The 14,245-nt window shown below is 39.3% G+C and overlaps 1 protein-coding gene across 2 annotated transcripts in view; it reads right to left on the reverse strand.

The window, feature by feature from the left end:
- LOC127352220 (CUB and sushi domain-containing protein 1-like) overlaps positions 1-14,245 on the reverse strand; it is a 396,058-nt gene that overhangs the window by 36,941 nt on the left and 344,872 nt on the right. For both annotated transcript variants that reach the window (XM_051380421.1, XM_051380419.1), the window contains exons 51-57: positions 13,262-13,408; positions 9,833-10,021; positions 9,557-9,742; positions 8,550-8,747; positions 7,104-7,277; positions 1,954-2,127; positions 1,476-1,649 (exon numbers count right to left, since the gene is read on the reverse strand). In XM_051380421.1, the coding sequence (XP_051236381.1) occupies positions 1,476-1,649; positions 1,954-2,127; positions 7,104-7,277; positions 8,550-8,747; positions 9,557-9,742; positions 9,833-10,021; positions 13,262-13,408 (1,242 nt within the window). The remainder of the gene's footprint in view (positions 1-1,475; positions 1,650-1,953; positions 2,128-7,103; positions 7,278-8,549; positions 8,748-9,556; positions 9,743-9,832; positions 10,022-13,261; positions 13,409-14,245) is intronic.

The following is a 14,245-nucleotide window of genomic DNA, read 5'->3' on the forward strand; positions in this document are numbered from 1 at the left end:
ACTTTGAAGTGAGCAGTAAAGTAGGGTTTTGAGCACTCACTAATCATTATTATTTTGTGACATCCTTGACAGGTTTTGCATCTGTAAATTGGTTGCACAGTTGCATTATGTGACTCTTAGCAAAAAGTGGTGAATATGAGCGGCTATGGCTCAGGAGGTCGAGAAGGTAAGCTGTCTGTTAAGGTTCAAAAACACTATGTGCAGTTCATTCAAATATCATGACATGGATGCAACTTTTTTGGGCACCAAATAGTGCATATATTACAGAATCTGGGGGAGGCAGTGATTTTGTAGACAGCTATGGTCAGTCAAAAATCTAATCAAATCAAAATCAACTGATCCTCAACATGGTGCAGCTGATACAGAACAACCTCCAGGAATAATGACGTGGTTAAGTACATTTTGGGTACTAAACCCTGAATCACAGGTCTTCTCTAAACTGCTCTTGTGTCACACCCTGCTCTGTTTTCTAGAGTTCTCTACTCTCTCTTCTGGTCCCCACTACTCTGCTCTGCTCTTTGGGTGGATGCCAGTCTAATAAGAGTGGAGTTTTATTTTCCACATGTCACAGGGGAGACTGACATCCACTCACAAGTCCATGGGGGACATGGATATGTGTGTGTGTGTGTCTGGCACCCTATGGGAACAAAGAAAGTTTCAGACTCATAATTGACAGCTGCTGCTGGGAGGGAGAGAGAGGGGGAGAGGGAGAAGACCAAAAAAGCAAGAGAGATAGAGAAAGCAAGCAAGGGAGGATGAATCCCTTCAATGGAAAACCCATGTGAGCGACTATGTTGTATTGATCTGCTCTCATGACTATGCAAGATGCCTGTGTGTTTGTGTGTGTTTTAGTATATCATAACTGTTAACACTACCGGAGGTCTGGGGAGGCTTGTAGTGTAACAAGCACGCATGGTTAGCAGAGGAGAAGAACGTGTCTCTGGACATGTACCCAGCTGTGTGTGCATGTCTATTTAGAGAGAGAAAGACACACACACACACCACACTCATTGTGGCTGAATACAGCTCAATGTTAAGTGTGTGTTTACGCTACAATTATTTAGTTCTCAATTTTACAGTCTGCTGGCAGCAGATTCGGCCAAAAATGTTCCAGTTGACATACTGTAGCTAGAAGCAAATCGGGCCAACAAATACTGAATACATGCTGACCATCTAAAATGCATGGTTTTAAAGGAAAATCCAGTTTTCTTTTGTACAGCCTGGGTCTTATTTTTGTTATTGTGACATTTTGCAATTCCATTTTGTTATGATGACATTTTACTCGCCAAGTTCCAGGATCTGAGGAGGTTGACTGTTTTATTCTTAACACATACCGGAGGTGAAACAGAGGAAAAACCAAGACCACCTTGCTCCTATGAACTCCTATAATCTTAAGAGTTGATTCAACTAAAGCATTTACAGGGATGTACAAAGGTATACGTCTGTAACTCTTTGTAAATACACATGTTTGTGACCTTTGCAGACAGGTAAGGGGCTGCTCCACTGTCCGTTGAGCCGGCACTGAGCACGAGCATTTCCACTGAGGATGTAACCTCTGTTACAGGTGAAGTTGACAACATCATTGAGGTTGAACTCGCTGCCATTGGTCCGCCCATTGGCTGGGTTGCCGGGGTGACCACAGGTGATAGCTGAGGGAGTAGAGAAAAGTATGATGACAAACTGAAGGTGTGGAAAAGTATAATGTGCAGCATTGTGGTACACCCACTTGCTTTGTGATATATATTTTTTAGATTATTATACTTTTCATATAGATGCTGCAGAGAAAATCATTAAAAGAACAAGTTAAACACCAGAAACCCTAAAATGCATTTTAAGATTCTTGTGTTAAATGCATTTGCTTTATATAGGAACATCTTTTTAGCTATTCACATTAAATTGAGGAGCAATAAACCATCATACAATGCAGATTAACTACAATAGTTTTGTACTTACGGACACAGACAGGTGTTGTTCCAGACCACCGATGGTCTTGCTGACAGATTCTAACTGATGTGCCTATTAGGCGATATCCTAACATGCACTGGTATACCACTGTGTCACGGTAACTAGAGCCATCGCCACTAATGTGGCCATTGACAATAGGATCTGGAGAGTCACAGTGGCCAGCTAAAAGAGAAAAAATGATAGAGATTAATGCAGTATAATGAAAAACAACTTAAACTCACTTTCCTCGTCATGGGCTTTAAAGTCATCAGTGTTATTTCAATGTCCCCGTAGTTACGACCATAAAACAACGACTCTGGCTTATTGTCTCAGCGGTTAGACTGTGAAACGACCAGAGGTGGAAGTAACAAATTACAGCTACTCATGTTTCAAAGTAATTTATTTGTCAATTTACAAAACAAAGATGTACAAATAAAGTTTTAATTCCTTAAAGCTACATACAGAACATAACAAATAAAGGAATCATATAAAAAAGATAAAAATTTAAATTAAATAAAAAACATATACAGTTATACAAATATATACAGTTGCTTATATAAATACAATTTGCATCTGGGGTAAACAGCAGGAACAAGATAGTGATGATAATATGGCTTTCATCTTCACATAAAAAGTTTGACATTTGAGAAACAACATCCACTTTGTTTGTGTCTGAGCATCAAGAATCACTGATGTGAACACAGAGTCCGCCTCCTCCCGTCCAGAAGTTCTGTCCATCCGTCGAGGATCCAGGAAGTTGATGGAGCAGATTTATTGTTGTTTGGCCAGTACCATTTCATCCACCGGACATTAGCCAGGAACAGCCTTAAATCCAAGCTGGTCCAGCATGGCTCCTATCCCGGCTCTCTTCCCCTCTCCTTCTGGGGTGACAGCACCCGCAGTGGTGAGCTGGTCAGGCCGATCTGGCTGGATGGATTTTCTCAAAGTCTGCTGCTGTTTAATCCAAACCCCACGCTTCCTTTTCCGGACTCTATCCAGACCTTTCATTTGCATGAAGCACCTCAAAGCACTGCATGCTTCCTTTTGGCGGCCATGTTAACTAGTTGGGTTGTTCAGACAGAACGCGGCATAAAGCAGAGCTCCGTGGCTGGCTCGCAATCTGCTGTGACCGACGTCTGTTCTATTTTGTCCGCAGCAAGCAAGAAAGCCTAGTGTGGGCAACATGCACGGGTGTGGAGGGGTTGACCACACTGACCAGAACAGCGCAGGAGTTAAGAGTAATTTGGAGACTGAAGGTTTGGCGAAACAGTAACCAAATGGATGGAGTTTATACTAACTACAAGTGTTCTATGCGTGTACAAAAATGTTTAGTGTGCTTTTAACTGAAAAAATCCAACTTTATCTGTATGTTTATACAATATCCATTCATACCTTTTTAATTTATGTGACAAATGTTCTTTGTTGAAAGTAGATCCTACATGTCTCTCCCATTTTGAGTAACTTAATATCCTGAGATGTTTTTGAGAAGAATACTTAAATATAACACCACTAGTAGTAGTTCCAGTAATGTAACAGTACTTTCACTTGAGGACAGTTTTTCAGTGCTTTTCTTTTTCCTCTATTGCAAAGGATGTACAGGAGCTGTCTCAATACTTAAACTTCTGAATGTAGGGGAGTGACATCATTAATGCCACTCCAAATCAATGTCAACTAGACTGCAGTCCTAACCATGCAGCAATAACAGATACACTAAAGGTCTGTTAAAATCAGCACATTTAAACGATTTGCCTGCGTTCTCTAAGTGGCCTTGGAGTACCAAGTCCTTTCATGATTTCTTAAAAGTTGAGCACATAGATTGCAGAACACATCTTGAGAGCTTAGGTGTGGAGAATCATTGAATTGTATTCAATACCATTTCAGCTATTAAAAGACTAATCACCCAAGTTTAACAGTCAATTCTTGCTTCACGTTTCTGTGCCTCATGAGCTCAAGGGACTGAAGCTCAGTTTTGATTCATTTGGCATTTAATATAGTTTTTATCAGATAATCTAAAACCCTTTCTGTGTATATACGTGATGATAAATGCTGCAAAAACTGGCATCTAGGACACAGATTATTTTGCAAAACTCATTGGAGACCACTTTTCCAAACACCATCTACTCAAAATCTTTACCCAAGCTGCCATCACTATGACACACCAGATGCAAAAGGTTTTTTTGTGAATACCAAGTGTTTACAGCAGTAAACATGTCTGAGGGTTCTTCTGAAGCAAATTGGGATTTATTGTGCCATCAATAATTGTATCCTCTGAATGACAGAGAAATGTTACACACTAAAATAGTCCAAATTATAGCCTTTCCAAATTGTAAGAAACACATGTTGTGCCCACTTTAAAGAGACACATTTCTTTGATAAAATATGAACACAATTCTATAAAATGTGATTTTGGGTATAAATTATTATGGATCATGTCAGTGTGAGACTTACATTATTGCATGCATTATTTTTTGGGGGTAGCAGATGTTTAAAAATAGGTTTAAAAGGATAGAAAATAATAAAACAGACAGGACTTCATGTTGCTTAATTTCTAACACACTAGGTTGGTCACATTAGGTTGAATGAAAATCTGTAGATTTTATCACCTGTAATAACATTCTGATGTGCAATTTTTCAATCCCTAACCTGGCGCATAGTGTCTGTGTTGACAAATGTGGTACAGCTAATGGGCATTTAACCCAGATGCAGTTGTAGCAGTGTTTAAATTGTGATTTAGTGACTTCTGCTTTTCTTACATCAACTCAGATGTATATTTTGACAACATTTGATAGCATTAGAATCTCTGAATAATAATGAGAAGGTGGACACACCTTGATTTATATATTCATCCCATAAAATGTGCATCCTGCATGAGGCTACTTATTCAGGCATGTAACTCCAAGGCTGAATCAATGGAGTAGAGTGTGCATGTAAAATCAAGATTAATCATTTCTGGTCAGTGCTCACTGAAGATCTAAATCAAGTCCTTAATGTATTAAGTAATAAAACGTCTCAGTAGTAGATCATTTGAGTTACTGAGGCATGTGTACAGTTTATCTTACTTATTGCTAGTCTCATTTCCATGGACCTAGACACCTGTAGCAACCCCATGTATTAATAAAGCATAGGTATAAAATGTTCACACATTTCCATTAAAAATTAAGTCTTTACAAAAAGTCTTTGACACAAGCCCCACACACAGCTTAGCCCTCAATTCACCAGTTGTGCAAGATATAGTAATCTCATTTAGCCTGGGAACCATACAAATCTGCAAGCTTGTGTTATATTTGCTCTGGCAGATACGTTTCCCCCAGTCCTGGATCCAGATGGGCCGATCACAACCATTTATCTAACATGGGGCGTGTTTTGTACGATGACTGTACAGAAGAGTGCAACTTTTTTGGCTGCTGAGGCATTTTCATAGACAACCAAGAAGGCTCCCACTGATAAATCAAACCCTGGCTGCTGCAGTAACGACTCAGCCTACGTAGGGCAGCCGCTCTACCAGGTGAGCAACCATATGCCCTATGTAACTTAACAAATCCTCGACTTTCTACCCTTTTCTATGTAGGGATGTGGGTCGGATTTTCATTGAAAATGTGGATGTGGGGTTTATGCAGGTTCCCGAGTGACTTCTCTCTTTGCTCCATACAGAGTCAACAGTGTGCAACAGCCAACATTAGCTTATAATTGGAGTTCACTAACATCTACAAACAACTGGCAACCCACCACAAAACACAGTCCAAAACAAATTGGAGCTTATGGCTGTGAGGCTCAGGAGGTAGAGTGGGTTGTCCACTAATCAGAATCCTGGCGGTTCGATCCCCAACTCCTCCTGCTGCAGGTCGAAGTGTCCTTGAGCAAGATATGTGTATCTGTGCAACAGTGTATGAACGTGAATGAATGAGTTACTTTCTCTTTGTGATGGCCTCATCACTGTATGATGGGTGAATAAAGCGCTTCGAGTAGTCGGAAGACTAGAAAGGCGCTATACAAGTACGGGCCATTTAACATAACTGCAAACCTAGCTTACGAAGTGCTAGGTAGCTAACATAGCAAAATACTGTCAGCTAGCTAGGTGATCTGGCTGGCTTGTCGTTTTCAATTCAATTCAATTCAATTTTATTTGTATAGCGCCAATTCATAACAGAAGTTATCTCAGGACACTTTTCAAATAGAGCAGGTCTAGACCGAACTCTTTAACATTAATTACAGAGACCCAACAGTACCACCATGAGCAAGCACTTGGCGACAAGGGCAAGGAAAAACTGCCTGTTAAAAGGCAGAAACCTAGGACAGATCCTCCGGCTCTAGGTGGGTGGTCGTCTGTCTCGACCAGTTGGGGTGAGAGAGAGAGAGAGAGAGAGAGAGAGAGAGAGAGAGAGAGAGAGAGGAGCGCGACAGACAGACAGACAGGTGCACAGCAACAACAGTATTGGCAATGGCAGTCAAGCAGGACCATGGCAGGAGGTGTCGCAAGTTACACTGTTGGCGGGTGTTGCGAGGCAGCCGGTGCCAGATAATGTTAGAATATGATAGTTGCCATTAGAATGCGAAGTTACTTCCCCAGCTAACGTGAATCATGATGTTAAGTTATGTATTATGAACAGTGTCGAGTTTAGCCAACAATAAATAATGAAAGGGTACAAAGCAAGAGCGGTGCAACGCAGGGGCGACCAACTAACTGTAAGACAAGCCGGGTTTGGCTGGCTTGCTGTGACTTGGCTGCAGGTTGTGCGTCTGGCCTCGGTTGCTTTATGGTGTTGTTATTTATAAACAACAATAAGCTAGTTAGTAGCATGGATGCTTGCTCGCTCACACATACGGACTGTGTACACAGCACGAGCAACAGGACGCTGACTGCAGTTCACTGGTTCACAATGGCGGCTGGTGTCGCCATTAACAACGGTTTTCTGAAAGTTACATAATAGAACTTATTTGGCATTACACTCTAAAATGTGTTGTAATATGAGTGAATGCTGTATTATAAGCCTATAATTTTACACTTATTACATTTAATTCCCAATAAATGTGCCCCTTCCTTTGGTTTCGATGATTCATTCAACATGCTGAATGTATTTCAGATTGTTCATTTTTATCCCAAAGTGGCCTTGGACAGACGACAACGGTGTACAGTGTACATCACATTTAATGGGCCTTACCTAGACACCTGGTCTCGGCACCACTCCACAGCCCGTTAGCGCTGCACTCTCTGACATGTGACCCCACCAGCGTGTAACCATGGTTACACATAAAGATTGCAGTTGCTCCGAATGTGGTCAACGTCCCCAGTTTGGTCCCAAAGGGTGGAGAAGGAAGCTCACCACAGGAGATGACTAAATAATAAAATAAACATGATAAGATCATGTTATTACGGAATGAAACTGGAAACAAGATATCACATAACACTATAAGGCAACAGCTGCTTTTTACAACCATTTTTTCTGTGTTTTCAAAAATCTGGATATGTACTGGGTGATATTGCCAAGTCTTCGTAGGCTGTCACCCTGAATTTAAACACTGTCAATTCAATTTTCCATACAATACCTGGCTGAAATAAATTTAGGTCAGAAATTTTAAGATTTTTTTCCCAAATATCCTTAGAGACACTGTTTGCAAACCCCTGGCCAACTTGAAGAATAGACACTTCTGTTACATTGCCAAATCTCTCAGAGCTGCTGCAGGTCAACTCATATACTTGATCATGAAAAAAATGAAGAAATAAATTGAAAATGAAGCAAAATAAAGTTTGAAAACCACTGGTCTAATATAAGATAGACGTCAATTTTTAATATTCTTTTAAACTTATTCATTGGCATGTCATATATAATGCAATGCTAAGACATTCTGTAGCCTATTGGAAAGTTTTCAAAGTCACAATGCTCTCTTACAACTTCCCTTGATGAAATAAGCAGCAAAGGCACATTTCACACTAACACTACTATTGCCCACATAAACCCCACATTAATGAAGCACAGGCTGCATTTCGCTTAAAATAGTTATCACAGTCTCAAGGTGGTTAAGATACCCCTGGTAACTCTTTTAAAAAAGAAGTAGTAAGAATAATGGATAAACAATTACACATAAACACACACAGAAAGTAGCTGCCTCTCAAGCTGCCATTTTCCTACAATCAAACCTACTAGACCTGTGACAGAGAGTATTATACATGGTCATGCTTCCACTCAAACAAAATGAAAAGCACTTGCTTTCTTGGCACAATAGAAGCTAACTCTATCATCTGTTGATTTCGGTAACTAACATTATATAAAAAGTTAAAAATGATCCGTGCAGTGTAGAATGCAAAGGAGTGTGACGCATTTCATGTGTGTGAATACATGCTGGTATCAACTGGGTTTAAGAGGAACCTCTCATAATAAAATCCTAGCTATGGCTCTCAGTCTGTGTAAACTCATAAATAAAGTTATGTCACCCTGAGTTCCAAGGGAGGTGACCAAGCACACAAAACATAATATCATAGCAGAGTTTTATTATCTTGTTCAGAGGGGAAGGGGTCAGATGAGTTTGAGCAAAAAAAATCAGACAGTAGCAGTTGTGATTTATTTTGGGATAGTCATGATGGTGTTCATGTTTGTTTCAATACTTACTCTTGCATGTAGCTGGGTCATCTGATCCCTCCCAGGTCCCATTGGCAAGGCAGCGAAGAGTACGATGCCCCACACCTAAATAGTACCCCGTTGAGCATTCCAGCATCACCATAGAGCCAAACTCTCCCAGCCTTCCAGACAGCAGGCGGTAGGTCATATGATCTGACAAGGTGCCCTCAATGCTGGGGCAGTGGATCGCTGGAAAATAAAATGTAATCAAATTAAGATAAAATATTCAGTTAAGGTTTTAAATTTATTTACTGCCATATGGTTTCAGATTGCATACATGCCAACACTAAATAAACCTCAGTCTCTATGATCTATAAATTATAGATGATAGAAATCTATAATCTTATAATGTCATCAGAAATTAAAACTATTTCTCTATGAAATTGGACAACAATGTAAAAAATACAATTTCATCATATAAGAATACAATCCAGAATTTTTTTGGTGATTTCTGGTGAGTGATAAAAATTAACATCCTGTTTTTTACATTTTAAATAAATAAACTTAAACTAATGGATGCCAACTCTCCACACTGCCATTAAATTAAATGGACATGAGCCGTTTTTTAAATATCATATAATCCAGACTATTGTATCACACATCACTCAATTGTGAAATTACGAAAGTTAGTTCTCATTAATGTAGATTGAAATACTGAAATATACTTTTTTCATCAGTCATACTATGACTATGACTGACTATGAAATTTTACTCTTAACCTTAGAAACAGTATTTTAATAAAAACCAATCGTGACTCAAGGCCCCATTATTACTAGCATCATTATCCACGGATTTCAACAGCATCTCATGGTTTTCCTCAGCAGTTTGAATATGCTCAGTTGTCAATGAGAGCCATGAAAACTGAGCAAACTCCACTCCATCCGCTGAGGAAGACTGAGATGAAGTGAAAAGTTCTGGAAAAAAAGCTAGTAAGTGGACTTTGAGTTAAGATTCTCAACTCATACTCTTGACTGCCCTTAAATCATAGTAAAACTTACGTAGACATCTGGGGGCTGTGGCAACATTACTCCAACTTCCATCCTCCAAACACACTGCTGTCATTGGAACACCTGGGTCAAGGTGGTAACCATGGTTACAATGATAGGTGACCTGGCTACCAACAGTGTACTGGTTAGCATGGAAGCTGCCGTTGCCCGGCGAATGAGGGATCCCACATGAGATGGCTGCAGCAAGGAGAAAAATGTGCAAAACAAATGCTCAAACTTTTTTCTTTATCACTTAGATGATGAGAAATGTGTTTATTTAATTTTTACCTTGACAAAAAGGTGGTGGTGCATCCCACTGGAAAAGCCCATTGGGGTGGAGCCTGCAGGTGGCATTGCTTGAGCCTACCAAGCAGTAACCGCGGTTACAATAGAACTGAAGTCTGCTGCCTGGACGGAGTTTGGTTTGGTTGACCACGCCCCCATTCAGTGGAGGATCATTGATGCTACAGTAGGCAGCTGGGGAGACAGAGAACACAGAGGAAGACACATGAAATGTGTTCTCACTTCACAGGAAACTCAATTACCAGTCTAATCTGAATTATTTTGAATGCTGAACATAATTAGCAGGAGACACAATTGAAGGTTAGCTCCGATGGGGGTTTTTTTGTGAAAAAAGATGAGTCTGGAAACATTAAAGCACTAATGCTCCCATTATCACACATTTTGGATAAAAGACATATCAACTAGCATCTATGTCCCCTTTAGCATCACAGCTAGCAACAGTGTCAATGAGTTTATTCCCGATAGAACAATTTGCAATACTGTGAACAAGTTACAAACACCAACAGAATACTGGTAGAAAATAAGCAACTTATTCTGAAACCTTTCCAAGTAATGCAACGTTTTTGTCTTCCTGGACTGGATGGTAAAAGCATAACTGCTAGAGCATGGAGAACAATCTAAACATCCAGCAGAACAAGCTGCAATAGGCCACTTGGCTCTCCCTTCTCTGGCGGATGTGGTCATTGCTCCACCTGGTCTTGGCTCTTCTCCCTTTTGGCTTCACATTGGAGGAATGACTTTCCCACTTCAGTCAGGACAACAGATTCATTATGTAATTTTCAGTTTTTTTTCATTAATAAACCTTTTTTTTTTTTTTTTTTCAAGAAGTATCTTACTGCATGTCTTTCTCTCACACATATATGGCTATTCCTTTGCTCACTCTACCTCCTCTAAAATCTGTTCTATACACACACCACTAATTTTATATCTTATCATAGCAGTTCTCTCTAACACAATTATTCTGTGGTGGCAGAAATATTCAGTCAGGGAATGGAGGCCCAGTCTTCAATTCCTTGATACTAAATGTTTATAATTTTAATAAAGGCACATGAACTCCTCTTGGATAAGATTTTATCCTAGGGCCTCCACATCTGAGGATCAGTTGTTGTTTAATACTGAATTGCACTGGCAATTTTATTGAGACTGTCTGGTTAGAAATTACTTCCATTTCAATCTACAAATTTAAATTACAATTCCAGCATAAAAAAATAATTCTCAAATTATCTTTGAAAAATGGGCTCTTCACAACTATATTTAACTAGGTTGTAATAGTGACAAAGACAGATGCAAGACTTTATTAATCCCAGTGGGAAACTGTTGAAGAGAGAAGTGTTGTAGAGAAATTCCATAAACAATATATTGTGAATACTCTAATTGTGCACATGCAGACAGGATAATCAAGTGTGTGCTGAAGCTGTCTTTTCTATGTGTTGTAAAATCACGTCTTGTGCAATGTGACGCAGCAACAAAAAAATTGGCAATCTTCTCGCCGATGGTCTGGTGTACTTATGTAGGTCATATAAAAGCATCAGTATTAAATTGAGCTGCATCTGCCTCTGCTAGACTAACCAACACTGGCTGGCCCCACTGGGTTGTTTAGGAAGTTTAATCTGAAGCCTACGGCCTGCTCAGCAGTCCAGCTGCCATCCCGGTTTACTCTATCTATCTGTCTTTCAAATAGCTACTAGTTATATCTGAAACTCCTCCACACCATTCTCTGACCTACAGTAATGGACCGTACTTGAATCCTACCCTCCCCCAAGCAGCTTGTGACAGCCATAAAGCTGCATTGTATCTACTTAGGCTAAACTACAGTCGCTGGTCCCACTGGCATGATAGGCAGTTTCATCCAAATGCCTTGGCTAGCTCCAACTACCATCACTGTATATCTAGTCTTACAAATAACCAAGTAATGTGTTTAAGTTAAATTTAAGTGTCAAATAAAAGCCCATAATTATACAAAATCTCTCTAAGATACTGACAAACGTGTTTATTTTGGCTTTGGTTCCATTTGAAATAGCCTTCGCTGACTAGAACAACAACCTTAAATGTTTATGTGAAAAATATAATAGCTTTGTTCTTACATATGCTGTAAAAATATGCTGAGATAAATGTTATTGATGCCACTACAATTGCTGATACCTACTTAAAACTTACTGACTCCCATACTTATTTACAGCCTGACCAAAGTGCCTCCTATGCACATTGAAGTGTGCATACAGTAGAGAAACAGAGACAGAAAGAGAGGAGTGGAATTTCATAGTGAATCACCATGAAGCAATAAACACAAGCGACAAGGCTATCGTTGCTTATAGAAAGGCAGTGGCTTTATGAAGATGATACAATTAAGAAAAATGCCATTACACAGGTAAAGCAACCGGCTGTAGGAAAAACCTTAACCTTATTTGTTACCTCAAATCAAGTCTTAAACCTCAAACAGCCCTTCAAAGAAGAAGTCCATGTTATAAGCAATTGATAAACATACAGTACACATACAATACATACTGCTCTATATGTATGAAGTGATTCAATACAAAGCACACCTGAGCATTAATAGTGTATGGTAATTGTGTAGTAACTGAAAAATCTCTACTATAAATTCATGTTCCCTGTATAGCTGCCTTTGTCAGGGTAATACAACACTATGGGGAAAAGGCAATACTATTACTTCAGGCCATTGTGCTGATATAACCCGCAAACTAAAATTACACCTTTTTTTCAGTATAGAGAGCCAGGAGACGGAGCTTGTGACTCACTCCTCTCAAGCCCAAACTGGATCAGTGTCACTGTTTATTGTATTTTCTATGACTAAGATTGGTGGTCATCTTCAACAAATTCTTCACAAGTTAAAACCCATGATTAAGAAAAAACCATGACAACCCGAATCGAACAAAGCTAATGGTCAGAACACCATGTTGTCGGCACTACCTCCAGAGATAATACTCGCAATCTGAAACAAATTGTCAAATTAACAAATTTGACTTCTTTTTCGCTCTTAATTAGCCTGATGCATTAAAAAGAACGTTTCCAATTAGAAGTGTTCTCTAAATGATCATGGCTCAGGTACATCCTTGATGCATCAATTCATTTTTATGAAAATAAAAATGTTGGGGCTGGTTATTCATGCTAGTAGAAACAAATCACTTCAGCCAACATTAGCAGGGTGGGTAAATTGTCATGTCTTTTGTGTGAAGGCAGAATTAAAGCCTTGTTTCCACAAGCTTTCTTCTCTGGCAGGCAAGTAATGCATTATTATATTTAATTTAAACCAAAAAAACCTTTAGAACAAGGATTAGACTGACCTGTAGATACAAGATAACAGATAAAAGACTGATATTATCCTTTTAACCATAATGGTTATAAACAGATTAATGAACAAAAAGAATGATCGGAAATGAAAGATATTGTATGTACCTGAGTATCGTATCTTGAATCCTCTTTTGTTGGTTGCATGGTCAGTGGACCATCGTAGATAGAGCTGGTTCGTCTTGGATGTGAAGTTCAGCTGAGATGAGTGGTTTCCACTTAGAGCAACAAGCAAAGGACTCTGTCCTGAGGATCCTAGAGAAATAAATGAATGAGACTTAAGAACTGCTGTGTGCACAGTATACTGTATATTTTCATGTGCTCCTATAAACACATGCATATACAATATGTAATTGTTTAGTGGAATGTGTGTTTGTTGAGGCGAAAAGGCAGGTTATCCTGGGGATAAAATTAGACAAAAGATACTTGTTTCATATGCGTGTTTCAGTGGATTCACACATTCCAATAATCTAACAATCTCCAGGATGAATTATAACCTAACCTGAGACGGAGATGAACAATATGCTGCAGTCAGAATGTGTTTTATTGTTTCTGAGACATGCAGCACACAAGGGTGACAGCATCATTAAGTTGCTAAGTACCTCACATAACTTGTTGTACATGTATTCTGACTGAAGCATATTGTTTATAGACCACAAACCACCACCTGTGCTAATGTCTGTTGTTTGAACCAAGCAGTGTTGCAGCCCTACAGAAGATTGGTTTTGTTTAGTAAGACACAACTTGCATATATGAACCTTAAAAAGATTTCACAAATCAGAAAAAATTACAGCCGCCTACTCTGAAATGATGGCATTGCTGTCAGCGACATCAAATTCAGCCACAGTCTGTTTAGGACAGGGCAAAATAAATACAAATAGACAGAGATAAGTGGGATCCATATACTAGTAGTAGTATATAAACTCATCCCTGCTGGTGGATCACAGATCACATATTTCAAAAGTTGGTAAGATCTCACTTGTGTTGTTGGCTTGTAATGTTGTTTGCTGTTTCACAAACTAAGCTGTGACCACTGTGAACACCATAATGACTTTAAGCAGTTATATTCTGATCCTGGCAAGGATTCTAACA

This window comes from Dicentrarchus labrax, unplaced genomic scaffold, assembly GCF_905237075.1.
Source record: "Dicentrarchus labrax unplaced genomic scaffold, dlabrax2021, whole genome shotgun sequence".
Classification (NCBI taxonomy): domain Eukaryota; kingdom Metazoa; phylum Chordata; class Actinopteri; family Moronidae; genus Dicentrarchus; species Dicentrarchus labrax.